This window comes from Nestor notabilis, unplaced genomic scaffold, assembly GCF_000696875.1.
Source record: "Nestor notabilis isolate BGI_N333 unplaced genomic scaffold, ASM69687v1 scaffold23852, whole genome shotgun sequence".
Taxonomy (NCBI): Eukaryota; Metazoa; Chordata; class Aves; order Psittaciformes; family Psittacidae; genus Nestor; species Nestor notabilis.
In genome coordinates this window covers 1-14,353 of record NW_009917338.1, presented here as the reverse complement: position 1 = coordinate 14,353, position 14,353 = coordinate 1, and the positions used below count along the sequence as shown (strand labels likewise).

At 38.4% G+C, this 14,353-nt stretch overlaps 1 protein-coding gene across 1 annotated transcript; it reads left to right on the top strand.

Moving 5' to 3' along the window:
- Positions 1–7,042: 7,042 nt before the first annotated feature.
- On the top strand, positions 7,043–9,241 carry WWTR1 (WW domain containing transcription regulator 1; the record flags this gene model as incomplete). The annotated part of the gene is made up of 3 exons (XM_010009184.1): positions 7,043–7,176; positions 7,698–7,810; positions 8,858–9,241. Coding segments are annotated over 3 exons (432 nt in total), but the record flags the coding sequence as incomplete, so codon positions are not given.
- Positions 9,242–14,353: the final 5,112 nt, after the last annotated feature.

Sequence of the window (14,353 nt, the reverse complement as noted above, 5' to 3'; positions counted from 1 at the left end):
GGGGGTTGGAACTAGATGATCTTAAGGTCCTTTCCAACCCAACCCATTCTATGATTCTATGATTTTGAAATACAGTATGACATTTTTTTGTAATGGGTAATAACCAGAAGTTGTTACTGGACTAATGACACCAATTGGCTGATGATTTATTAAAGAACCATATGTTGCCATAATGTTTTGAAATGTTAGTGACTTGTGTAAAATGTGAAAAGAAGCCTAAGGAAAATCCTCACACTAAGATACCCTCTGATGTGGAGTAGCAGTGTGTGTCATAGGTTGACTAGCCGCCAGTAAATGAGGAGTGATGCACTTTTCCTTCCCAGTCTGGAGACGAATGACTGAGAGAAACACATGACTGATGAAAACAGACTGGAGCATTTCAGTGACCTCTGGAAGACTTTGTGGGTAGTAAAGAAAGGGACATATATACCTTTAAAACCTTTAGGTCTGAAATAGACATCTGGATGATCAGAGCAGGTTTGCCAGAACCGAGATGTGCTGATAGAGGATTTGTCATCTTTTAGAGGCAGCAGTCATGAAAACCTCAAATTAATGGCCAACATTTTGGTTTTCTCTCTGCAGTCTTTGAATGTTGTTTTTGCTAAATATTTTTTGGTTTTAAACATTATGTCTCAGTAAAATTAATGGAAGAAAAGGTCTTTCATGTTTGTAATGATTGAGAAGTTGAGGTGCTCTTTTTCTGTGCTTTTATTTCAGAATAAATATTTTTAATTGCATTTTATCAAAACATCACATTTCAAAAAGTAGTAGTAGTAGTAGACATTATTACAGTCACTCACCAAAATAAAGGTTATTAGAATTGTATTGAAAGTGGGTTTTTTGTTTTCATATACAGAAAATGCAGTTTGATGCAGATCTTTGTTACTAATACAGACTTCTAACAAAAAGAACATGATTGTACTTTTCTTCCTATGTGCCAACTACATGTAAGTCAAATTCCTCTCTAGTTACACCACTGAACTTTAGTAACTTCATCTTGTGCAGACAGAAAGACCCAAAGTAGGGTGAATGTACATACTACCATATCTAGGCTTTTGTAAAAATAAAAATGGATGTCTGATGAGTAGAATCGCAAAAAGTGAGAATATTTGTAAAAACACTTTACAACAATATACTTGCTTCATTTATATTTTTCACTCTTTTACCTCCTTCCTCTAAATATATGCGTAAGAACTTCAGAAAAAAATGCCTAGCAAAAATAGTTAAAAACTCATTAAACGGTACAGCACCATCTAGCCACATTTGGGGGGGGGGGAAAAAAAGGCATTGAAATTACGTGCTTTTATAGTTCCTGCAGCGACACTTGGCTATCTTTGCATGTAATATTCCTATCATCTTTGGTCAGTGTATGTACATGCTCAAGATTAAACAAGTGCTCAGTGCTCATGCTGTGCAGGGGTGAAAGACAGGTATGCTTCCACTAAAGTATCTGAATTTTTTTACCTGCTCACATCAGGGCTGAATTTGACTTTCATGGTTCAGAGGTGAGTCTGGAAGCTTTACAGACACCAACATCTTTTGACTGTGTTCAGTTTCCACTACCTGTAATTTTGGGGAGTTACATTGTGATACATCACCTGTGTGTGTGTAACTATGTTCAAGGTAATGGTCTTTGACATAAGCAGTGATCTCAAGTCTTTTGAGTGCCTTCTCCTTCACTATCAAGAGCTCAGAAGATAACAGAGATGGGTGTGGAAAGAGAGTGGGGATATCTGGTATGAGCTTAGTTGGAATGTCATCATACAAATAGCATATTTAGCTGTTTTTACTCTTTGGCTCTGTTCTTGCTACAGGACAAAAGCAAATTGAGCTTCAGAACAGTTGTGCCATTAACACAAGGGCTGGTTTCCTCACTCTGCTGACTGTTTTACCTCAGACCTAACACCCACACCGTACTACAGCTGTGCTGTACTTAATCAAGCCTCCAATTTACTATGCCCAGTTACACCCTGCATCTGTGGTGTTTGAGCTGTACATTATATAAAGCAGGACAGGAATACTTCGCACTACTGAAGTTTTCAGCACTGGTGTAGCTCTTGGGGAAACAACATGCTTCCCTCCCAGGGAAAGCAAGATGCAAAATCCGTCCTTTCTAACAGAACTTTGCGAAGTTCCTGCCAGTAACCTGAGCGCTTCTGAACCCTGACAGCTGAGAAGAATGCCACAAATCCCTCTGGTGTTATCAGTGTTCAAGTGCGGTTACTCTTGCCCTGACCCTTCACTACTGCTTTTGCTTTTCTGATGTAACCTATCTAAGGGAAAAATGCTGAGTAAGTGTGTGCAGTGCTGCTAGCAACCGCGAGTTGGTGCAGAGAGTTTTGAGTGAGAGGCAAGAAATTCTTATGGTGGGTCACAAACCTCCTTTCAGCCTGGCACCAGCTGCTGGTTCCCAGCAGCCATTCCTGTCTGCAGCTGCTTGGGTGGAGCAGCACACGCAGCCCGGAGGAATACACAGTTCTGGCAGATCTCTTCTTAGAGAATTTGTTTCCTTCTTTGTCCTCTTTTTCATTTAGTTGGTAAAGCCTCTAGAGCTGCAGACTGAGTATATGCAAGAAGGGCAGCAATTCAGAAAACCAGTATGACAGCTTCTCTGTAAATGTTTCCTTACTTGGTTTTGTCCTTCTGGAAAGAGGTTTTTTGTTTTGTTTTTCTTTTGTCTTGTGGGGTTTGGGTTTTTTTGTTTTGTTTTCCCTTCTGGTTGGTTTTGGCAGTTTTCCAAAGGAAAAGGGAGAACCTGTTTGATGCTCAAGCACTTCTTGGAAATGGAAGTAGTTACAGATTATGTCAGTAAGAATCTCTGAAAGGTCCTTGTGGGGAAGATGTCCCAGCACTTCTCTGTGTGCACAAATGCCATCTTGCACCTCTTTGGAAGGGTACAAACAGTCACAAAAAGGCTTCTCAGAGCTTCCTTTCTGATCCCCCAATCCTATTCCATAAATAAGATACAGGGGCTCAAAAGAGACTGTAGAAGGGGTGCTGTATGGAGCCATAGAGGAACCTGTGCCACTGTTTTGTCAGCACAGAGTAGAACATTACTGACCTGCTACAGCCTGAACAGAAAAATGTCCTGCCATACTCTTTCCACTGCACAGACTGGTTCATAGTCTGATTGATTGATGGCAAAGGCAATATCTAGCTGTCTCACTTTCCACCTTAAGAATGAGAACTGTGAGAAAAGGAATTGCAGTGGCTAGCAATGTAAACTCACTGTAAAAATGCCCTCACTTGCCTCCCGCAGCTGGAAGTGTCTGTTTGAAAGCTAAGCGTGGAGCTCAGTTCAGTTGTGCCAAGGAGGGTTCCAGGAAATGTGGCAATGAGCATCTAGATTTGTCTGGCATACAGCTAAAGCGGGTTTACATCAGAATTGTGTGCAGAGGCAGTGAATAATTCAGCTCACTGCAGTGTTTTGAAGCTTTTAAAGATTTTTGCAAAATAGCCACTGATGACACTTTTTGACATGCCTTTGTGAAGTAAGGGTATTGTGGGGTTTTTTAATTTACTTTGTTTTGTTACTTATTTTGAAAATCACCTTTGGTATTTTAAAATGGTGTGTGCTGTACTGCCAAGCAGATCGTTATGGGCGTTTGGTCCTTTCTGAACCTACTTGCTAAGAATTGTCTCTGCCGGCCAACAGGAGGCACTCCTGCATTTGGGAGCTAAGAGCTAATTAGACCAGCTAAGGCTGTTCTGGTAGCTTGCAACTGTAATACTGCCATTGACAAGGCTGCAAGATCTCTCTGGTATTTTTTGCCAGACTTCTTCATCTAGGGTAGGAGATGCCTGGATATTCTTCTTAAGAACCTTGTAGTCATGCCATGCTTAGAATAGAGAACTGGACATAACAGGCTGTCACACAGCTTTTGTGATGGTGTAATTGACCCATTACTATTGATGCTGCTATAGTAATGTCAAAGCAGCAAATCAGCAAGCAAGTCTGACATCTGTAGCAGTACTAAAATCGTAGTGTGACTTCTGAACAAATCACCTGCATCAGGCAGCAGCAGAAGGTTGGTTCAATGTATGGTAGAGCCAGTACTCTGCTTCCCCAGCCTACCTCCGACTCCAGTATGTAGGAGTCTGTTGTTCTGTATTATAAAGTACACATGGAGTTAATATTACAAGCAATGTGCAGTATGTTGAAATAGAAGCACAGGAGGTGCCAAGTTATTCCCCAAGTGAGAGTAGATAAAGTAACTTCATAATAAATGTAGTGTTTCTTGCAAGAAAGAGGAGACATGAACTTAGATTTTGTAAATGCCAGGTATGAGTCTTTCCTTATAGCGCTGAAGGTTTTTCAACTCACAAATTGTCTTGATTTGCGAGGCCTGTCTAAATCATGCGGTAGATCAAGCATTCCTGGAATGAATTTCTGGCCCTGCTGTAGTTAGCAGTTGGGAGGGCCAATTACTGTGTCTGGGCATGTGATTATAAACCTGGGTATGAATCTCTCCCTTGTTGGACCCAGCAGTAATTGGCACCATGTTTTTCAAAGAGATGACTAGCTGAATTCCCCAATTGCATAGGTCAGCTGCAGGACAGAGAACAGCCAGCCAGCCTGCATTAAGGCTTGTAGATATGTGTGAAATTCATGCAGGAGTAAGTCCAGTCAGTGCCCTGGAAAAGTTACCAGTGGTTTAGGATTTTCCCCTATACCATATAATATAGAAAAATCTTTGTGTCTCTTTGGAGAAAGGCAGTGCCTGTATCTATTCTGCAAAAAGAAGGTATGATTGCAGCAAGTGTAGGCTAACCTTGTAACAATGACATCAAATTATGACATAGAGTATTATGGAAGAGGCAAATACTTGGATCTTGAACAGAATTTTCTCAGCTATTTTATTTTTAGTAATAGCATTTGATTTTCAGAAATGACAGCAACCAGAATGATAACCAACATGTATTTCATATGTGGCAAACTAGGGGAATGGCTTTCTTTTTGCCTTCCCCTCCTCTCTCTGACCCCGTATTGATCTTACCTTTTTTTAGTGTGGAACAATGTCCAGTGATATTTGAAAATGCACTGCCCAAGTATCAAAACCATGAACTTCATTGCTAGATAGGACTTAAAAAAAAAAAATAAAAATCCTAGCTAAGTATATCCTGCCTCATTTTTATCTGTCTTCTCTCTTCCTTTCTCTTTCTGTGTATCTTTCTTTATGGCTGTATTTTTTTTATTTTTTTTCCTGTCTTTCTAGTATCAGCCTTGCTTGTGTTGATGCAGTTACTGTCTTATATTTAAACAAATACCTGCAGTATCTTCATGTAGACAGTTAAAAATGCAGTCTGACCATTTTCTGAGGTTACATTTTCACAGACTCCAGCTGATTTAATTATAAATAGAAACATCACCAATGGAATTGTCACTTAACAAATGTAATGAAATACATAAGCTATTAAGAATCTTCAGGCTGTTTGTTCTTAACACTTCTGAAATAATGACACCATCTAATGTAAATTATTATTTATCTGTGCATATATTGATATTTTGATCATAAAGGAAACATCGTATTAATTGTCACCAATATATGTTAATTCCCAATGAATAATTATTACATTATTCATTAAGAGACCGAACCAGTCCTCCTCAGTGAAGAAATCAATTGAAAACATAGTAAACCATCATATTCTAGCCTCAAAAACATATTAATATTTTCTGTAGGTGGGAGAATGAATGACTGATTCATTAGAGAAAAGTTTTCTACTATGATTTAAATGAAATATTTCCATTGCTTATTTCATTAAAAAGATACTGATAAGGTTGAATAAAGTAGGTAAAATACAGATAAAGCTTTATTATTTTTAGGTCTTAGGATACTTGTTTGGAACATCCCCGTGGAGCCAACCAACCTTTGCATAGACTTCTGTACCACTAGATGTCATGGTTGTTTCACAGAGACAATGCTAGAAGAATTATCTTTTGGGAAGTTCTGAAACAAGTTCCTTTTGGCTCTAGTTGCTTGTTTGTCATCCTAATGACAGTACACATGAGACAGGTCATTGGGCAGATGTTATTATTAGGTAGAGGATACATTCTAAAGATTATGGGGTCAAAGCCTTGCTTCCAGTAGTTTTCTTCCAGCATAGTAGGTATTTTATGGTTGCAAGTGGTAATCTTCTGCTTTGGTATATAGCAAATCATGTAATCTAGTAGCGACTCACATAGTTTCAGTGCCTTATTTTGGTCTCTTTTGCACCAGTTTAAACTAGAGAGCAATTTCAGTTAAGGTTAGAAACAAATATGTGTGAGATTAAATTTGAATCTGCAGGCTTTATACTGCTTTATTATTGCTACTCCAGCTCTCAGAGAACTTGGCCTTACTGAACAGTAAACTGAAATTGTAATTGGAGTGTTAGCACAGCTATAGTATGCATGTCAACATGGAAAACTGTCAGCTGGAGTTATGGCCCATGAAGCGTGTCCAGGCTGTCAGTAATCAGTTGTAATGTGCAGACCTATCGGTATTTTATGATGAGGTGGCAGACAAGGTGTCTGAAATGATAACATATGTAATTTGGTTTTGTAGGGCTTTTCTCTGGTTCCAGCAAGGCTACAGAGCTGCAGCCATGTTGCAGGACATTGTGTTTGTTCAAGCTTTGACTTCCCTCTGGCTGTCTGCCACTACCAGTGTGACATCTCTGCCAGTAAAGCACTTATATGAGCATTTTGTGATCTGCATCACACAAAGAGAGTGAGGCTCATTTAAGCAGGCAGACAAGCTGTCTGGTTTAGTGTGAAGCAGGTTACAAAGTCCTTGTGTGCCTCCTGGCTGAACTATTGGACTGTCTCCCAGCCATGGCAGTAACTGAAAAGTAGATTCTGTGGTGTTTTAGGGCAGCACAGGTGGGTATGAAAGATGCTGTTTACATTACGACTTTCTTCACATAAATAGACATCGGTTAAGTTGTTTAGAATTCCCTTCATAAATAAAATGTGTATATATTACATGTTCTCTTGTTAGAAGACTGCAGGATTTCTGAGCTGTTGGAATAACCCTTCCCTTGTATTTATTTGCCTTTTCAGGAAGCTGCTCTGTGCAGACAACTTCCCATGGACTCAGAAAACATGGTCCCAGTTCAGACAACTGTGAATACATCTCCCATGACACAAGACATGAGGCCTATTACAAATAATGGATCCGATCCTTTCTTGAACAGGCACGTTCATGTCCTCTTTAATAGGCAATTAGTTCTGTTGCCTTCTCTACACTTTTAAAGCTGTCTTTCTAAAGTAGTTTCCTACTACTACCATCTTTCGTACTTACTGTGAACAGGGGGTACAGCCGAGTGGCTGACCTGAAGTTTGTACTTCAAGAAAGGAATCTTAGAAAAATCAAACAAATGGTAACAGATGGTTTTAATTGTACTGTAGGTCTAGGTAGAATGAGTACATTACCTAAGTATAAATAAACTTTTATTTTTTTAGGCTGTCAGAACTGTTTTTGTCTAGAGAGTTAGATACACATGTGTGTATTTAAAAATTTATGAGTGGCCTCACTTCAGTTGCTTTATATTTGGGCTGGTATAACATTACATTAGTGGCCAACAGTTGAGAATGAGGCTTAATGACTCAGTATTTAATATCTTACCTACTGTGCTGTCTGTTTTCAGTCACCATAATGAGGGACTATGTCTACCAGAACATCTTTACTGAGGCTTTTTCATGTTTTAATTTATAGTGGGCCATACCATTCCAGGGAACAGAGTACTGACAGTGGCTTGGGATTAGGATGCTACAGCATACCAACGACACCAGAAGATTTCCTCAGCAACGTAGATGAGATGGATACAGGTAGAACACTCTGATTTAGCTTAAAGTATAATGATATTAATAACTGTGTTATAACCAGTAATGTTTTATAATTGCATAACTGAACAATAATATCTTGCTTTCCTATGCAAGGGAATGGACTGAGACTGGGGAGAAAATGCCCAAAAGGTACTTAGTGTCTAGAAGCTTCTTAGCTTTAACTTCAGATTGTTCAGATTGTAAGCTTTTACCTTACACTGATATTAAACGAAATAAATAAAAGTTGGGAAATGTGAGCCTTAATTAGTGTTTTCATCCCATAGTCCAAGGTAGGAGAAGTAAAAATCAGGGTTATCTTCTTGGTACTCTGAAAGATCCGTCTCACTAGTAAGTCTCTTACAATGGCAAAGCTGGATTTGATTTCAAGCAATGTATTTAGCTAGTTCAGGTTTTCACATTTATTTATTTTTACATCATTGTCCTTGTGGTGTTTAAAATACTGAAATAAATTACTAAGAAATCAACAAGCTTTTTTCCAGATAGTGAAATTCTTAGCACTTCCTTACCTAAGCTTCCTTTTGAATTCATCAGAAGTTCTAGATGATGCTAAGAGTTAAAGGATTCTCTTTTAAAGATGTTCATGCTTGTTATTACTAATTTATTAAAAAAGTAGTATAATATTGCAGATATAAATTGCTGTAAAATACTTCCTTCTTTAATTATGCCCCCAGGACAGCATTCATTCTCCTGCAGGGAGCAGGATAGAGGCTTTACATAAGACTCAACTGCATTGCTCCCTGTGTGACTAGTAACTTTGAACTATCGTGCTTCCCAAGGGGAAAGTCAGAGGCTGATTGCTTTTGACAGCAAAGCAAGGATAAGAAATTAACTCTCAGAAGAATATGCATTGTGCAAGCAAGTATAGTCTTGAGGTAACATTTGTAGAGGATGGGAACACTCACAAGTGCTTTCCCATCCCACAAGAGGATAGGAAAGGGGGAGTCTAATGTTTACATGTATTGTGCTGATTTAAATTACCCACAAGATGAGGTTTTGTCATTTAAAAATTTCTTCTTTTTTTTTTCCTAGGAGAAACTATACCACAAACAACAATGAACATAAATCCACAACAAACACGTTTCCCTGATTTCCTCGACTGTCTTCCAGGAACAAATGTTGATCTTGGGACTTTAGAGTCAGAAGACTTGATCCCTATTCTCAACGATGTGGAGTCAGTACTCAACAAAAATGAGCCCTTCCTTACTTGGCTGTAATTATTCAATGCTGATTTGCCCTACAATGCAATTTAACATTTCTTTTTCCTCTTGAGATAGAGGTAGAATATGTGACAATGCTCAAGAGATACAACTTAGTGCCTTAATGTCTTTTGTTACATCATCTTTATGGTTGGTTTAATCTCTGCCTGGATTTCATTGACACTAATTTAAAGATAAAATATACACATATATATATATTAAAAAAATACATATATGCATATATATTTCTTCCTCTTTAAAAACAAGCACACTACCTTACACATCTATATACTTCTTTACCTTTTCAGACCAGGCAGAATTATTTCACTTTAAGGACTGAAAGTGGGTGGTGTTTGTGCATGTCCCTGACTGATCTCCTAGGTGTTGATTAACATCGAAAACCCTTCATGAATCATCAAAGCTAAATACTAGCTCACTTGGTTCAAAAAAACATGCACAGCACCAGACCCTGTGAGCAGTTTTATTACTGCGTTTATGACGATAGTATCAGAAGGGGTTTTTTATCAGTTTACTTAAGCTTTAAAAATCTTTTTTTTTATTCTTAGTTACTAACCATGCTGTATGGAATACAGATTAAATCTGATCCATATCAGCCGTAATAATTCTCATTATATATTTGCAAAGGCACAAACAGTACTATTGCAGTTTCTTTTTTCAGTATATTACTGTATAGTTTTTGGAAAATAAGTATTTCCAATCTGAAAGTACCAGAAGTTTAGCAACATTTTTATACTACAATATTGCTGCAGAATAAAGCAGACTGGTACTGACTGCTGCCTTTTACAAACAAAGTAATGTATTATAAACAAGCATTTTTAAAAAATATCTTAGACTTTGAAGTTTATTATATTAAGCACTACAGTTTTTTAACTTAACACATGAACAAGCAATTTTTATATATATAAAATCTGTGGCAAACATCTCGCAAAATGCAAAAACATTCTTTTAAAAGCAGGTCTGAAAATGTGGCACAACTTGTTAATGTCATATGTAGCGGGAAAAAGCCTTATTTGTACTGTTTTCAGTAATGTTTTAACTGACAATGTCAAAATACATGTAGTTGTTTACATGAAAAAAGATAGTAACTTTATCAGGGCAATGCTAAAGCAGTATTGGAACTTGTCTGGTAAAGTTGCTTAGTTGTTAAGTCTTTCACTTGCTACAGTTGGTATACATGGCACAAGGTATGTTCTGGGTATTTCTACCTGTTGTATATCCTACAAATACTTTTTTATCAGAGGTTTGGGACTGAGAAGGCATCAAGGACATTAAGCTTGCAGTTCCCCTGAAATGCAAATGAAGTCCTAAAATTCTTAAATATTTTGAAATTATATTATTTATAATCTATGAATTTAAGCTTTTTATATTGAAAAATATGTCTTTTTATGAAAGGCATTAAAACTTTTCTCTAAGCTTAGTCTGGGCTATGTGGAGAGAAAGAGATGTAGCACTCAGTGTAAATGTGTGTTTGGCAGGTCTGATAACACTTAACAAGGTCTTACTGATGCACCAGAATATTGATCACTAAAAACCTTTTTCCATCTGGTTGGGTGAAGGTAGGTGAAAAGGTCAGAGGTGAAGAGATGGGAATACGGAGGAGGTTTGGAGACAAATGATCACATAACAGATGTAGATCCTTGCCAGGAAGGGTTGTTGCAGATAGGGATACATAGAAAATGCATCGTCAGCGTTCAGTAAAAAATGTAATGGAAGAACTTGATACAATGAACTGCTTTGTCAATGGTGAACTGCTGGGTGTACACGATACCAGAGGGTGGAAAATAAACAGCAAACACACCCAAATTTTGAAAAAAAGAGGTGGAAGGCAAAGACCTACAGTCATAACGTTTTACTACATAGGGAAAAGTAGCTCTTTTAATGGGTTGGTTTTTTGGGTTTGAGTTTTGTGTTTTTTTTTTTTTTTTTTAAATAGAAAATGAGATGTGACAGCAGAGTTGTGTCTGCACAGCATATAATTACTGAATGGGCATTGTGTTTATTTTTTTGGAGGGGTTATTTGTTGTTTTGGGATTTTGGGGCGTTTTTTAATTATTTTTGCTAGTGCTAACTATTGATATAGCAGAAATTTATTTTCAGCAAACAGGGGACCGGGCAGGGCTGACCAATATTACTGTAACTACGATTAATCTCTCTCTTTTAAGGGTTTCTTCCGGTTGTCAGCCTAAACAAAAACCAGGTGGTCCTAAGGCTTTGTTCTTTAGTGACATCACTGACTTGGAGATTTCTTGGCATCTGGTTGTGATGCCGACTTGTAAGGCAACTCGTCAGCATGGCGTGATTGGCCTAGCAAGCTGAAAGCTGTTGGTGCTAGAACACTTCACAGTAGCTGCAGTTCTGAGCTTTAGTGTGACTCAGTTGATAGCAGTCATCATTAGATTATGTTTAGAAAATGCATTTTTTTCATTTGCTAGTACTATTGTAAATTTAATTTTTGACACAGTAGAAGATACTCCAAGCAGATCAGGTTCTCTGCTGGTGTTCATTAGCTAACCTGTGTTGACTTCTGGTTGGCTACACTGATTTCACCAACTGCGGACCATGCATCTTACAGTGAAACCCAATGCTGTTTTCTTGTAAAGTCACATAAGACGTTTATCAGAATTGTGAAGCTACAAACTTGATTCCTCTTTCATTGGTGTTTCAGGTGGCTAAGTGTCTTGGTTCAAAGACCTTAAAGAGGTGAAACAATCAGAAACTCTTTCCATATTGCTTCTATAATAAACCAGATGTGCGAAACAATACTTACAGTGTAAAAAACTGCCAGAATCTTAGGTCAGATCTTTACTCAGTCATGAACTGAATCATGGTTAAGTTAAAAGCCATTCTTTACACTGTAAAATTTTCATTTTTGTAATGGAGAGGAAGTGTCAGATGAAGAGCAGCAACAACAAAATTATTTTTTATGAAGTTCTCTTTTTCTAAAGTTTCTAGCTTTAAGAGCAGAACTTTTAAGTGCTCAAAGCATATGCAATTCTTCTGAAACTAAATTTATAGATTACAATGTATTGCTTACTATTTCAAGTTTTGAACATTCACTTTACTTAATGCACACTGTCTGCTTGTAGTATAAATACATCAAATATGCCAGCTGGATAGATTTACTGTCAACTATCACTGAGGGTGGCCTATGTAAGTCTTGGTGATACAGGAGTAATGGGACGTTGTTATTTAAAGTTTGTATTCTGGTAATACTGTCAGAACGTAACTTGGGGAGGGATTGGGTTTGACTTTTTGACAACAAATGCTGTTTGAGGGAAGGATTTAAATGTCTATTTTAGATATGGAAAAATATGGGTGTTGAAATAAACTTGTTTCCTAATATGCTACATCCATGTACATGCTAGTACTTTAACTTTTTTATTTACTTTTTTCATTTTGTTATATGACATGTGTGAGCATTTGTTTTTGAATACCTTGCAACAGATAGTATGTATTGAAAGCAATCAGATCAAACTGTTGTATCCAGGGTTTGATTCTGGGTTTTTTACTGTTTCTTTGATCTTGTACATGAAAACCAAATATAAATGAACTTAAATATTTTGGATGCATATTGGTTTATTAAATTGTTTCTTTTTTTCTTCGGAGGATTTTAGTATGTGCTTCCCAGGGAACTGTGTAACACTGCTTGGAATAAAGGTACAGACATACTATTCTGTGCCAAAGGCATACATTTTTAATTAAATGATGAACTCTTAGCAAATCAGATGGGTTATTTTACCCTTATGTTTTAGTTTATTGGCAGTTGTTATGGCCATTAGTGGTAGTTACAGTTTTACTTACAATGCCTACAACATGTTCCTCCCAGTGCCACCATTACCTGTTTCTTCTAGTGGCACCTTGCAATTGATAATTCCCTGACACAAATGTTTTGTTACGATTTGGTTTAATACCTTTATCTCTAAGCAGAACGGTTAACACCAAGTCCATTTGCTGTCAATTTCTGTTTTGGGGACTTAAGTAATGCAATGTTTACAGTCTGATCCCTTATTCAAGAAGTGTCCTAAATTCTGCATTAAGAAAACACTGTGTTCTTTCCCACAAACAAACCATGAAACCTAAACAATCAGGCTTGTCTTTCCTGCCATGGCACATGATCATGTACATGATCATGCAACTGTTACTATTGATTAATTTTAATACTCTTCTTGAATCATTCCCTTACATAATTTATTCTAATTAATTGTTAAGAATGCTTCTAACAGTATCTTGCTTTTACATAAAGAAGTTTTGAAACCTCCACTAAACAGAAATGCAAAGTGTATTAGTTGTTTTGAGAAATCTGTTTGCTAATTCATAGTTTATTTACTTGGGAATATTAATCAAGTATTTTTTTGGCAGAAACACTGAATGTGTGTTTGTTTATGAAGGCCATTCTGTTTGTTCCTAATGACGCTCTCTCTCCTTCCAAGCTGCTCAGTGGTGCTCTGCACAGATTGCTGTTCCTGTGTGGTGTTGCCTCAGAGCTGTAATAAAACCGTTCTTCAGGGAGGGATTTTCCGAGATTGTGATGTGCTGAAAGCCCCAGGCATTTCAGAGGAAGCATGTCAGTACTCTGGCTTTCCCAGATAAGAGTTTAATGTAGCAGTCATATTGACAGGCCTTCTGTTCTGGTTTCTGTGCGTGAGTCCAGGGAGACGTTTCAGGCTGCACAGACAACCGCACAGCTGCAAAGGATCCCGGTGCCAGCGTTCTCTCCTGGGTGAGGGTGAACACCTCACCCCTGGAAATCTCACCTCTAACACCAGCTTCCACAGAGTTCTGTCGGGAGAGCATCCTTACGTGGTTATTTTCAGTGTGGTACTTAAGCTTGTTCTTAAGCCTTTTTACCACCTGGTCCTCAAAGCTTACTCTTCCCTGTACCATTAGCAGTGCCTGTGTCCCCCACCAGGTACCTTTTTAGTCTTTCAAATGCGATGGCTAGAATATTTTGGAAGAATTAAGACCCCGTGTTGGGGTGGGGGTAGTTTTATTTTCTTCTAAAAGCAAGCCCTTTTGTAAGCTGGAGTGTCCTGAATCCCCTTAGCACAAGGGGAGCGAGGACGGGACTAAGGTGAGGGGAAGAAGGAGGGAAAGACCCCGCCTGAGGCCACCTGGCTCTGCCCAGTCGGGACGCGGCAGGGTGTGTCCTCCCGCCGTCCCCTCAGGTGGTCGCTCCCGGGCCGCTGGCCCGCCCGGGCTGCGGCTCCCACCTTGTCCTCAGGAACTAGGCGGGGCGGCGCGGACGGGATGAGCGAAGTCGGTGGCAGGTAGGAGGAGACGATACGGGAAGACCGCGGCGCCTTCCCGG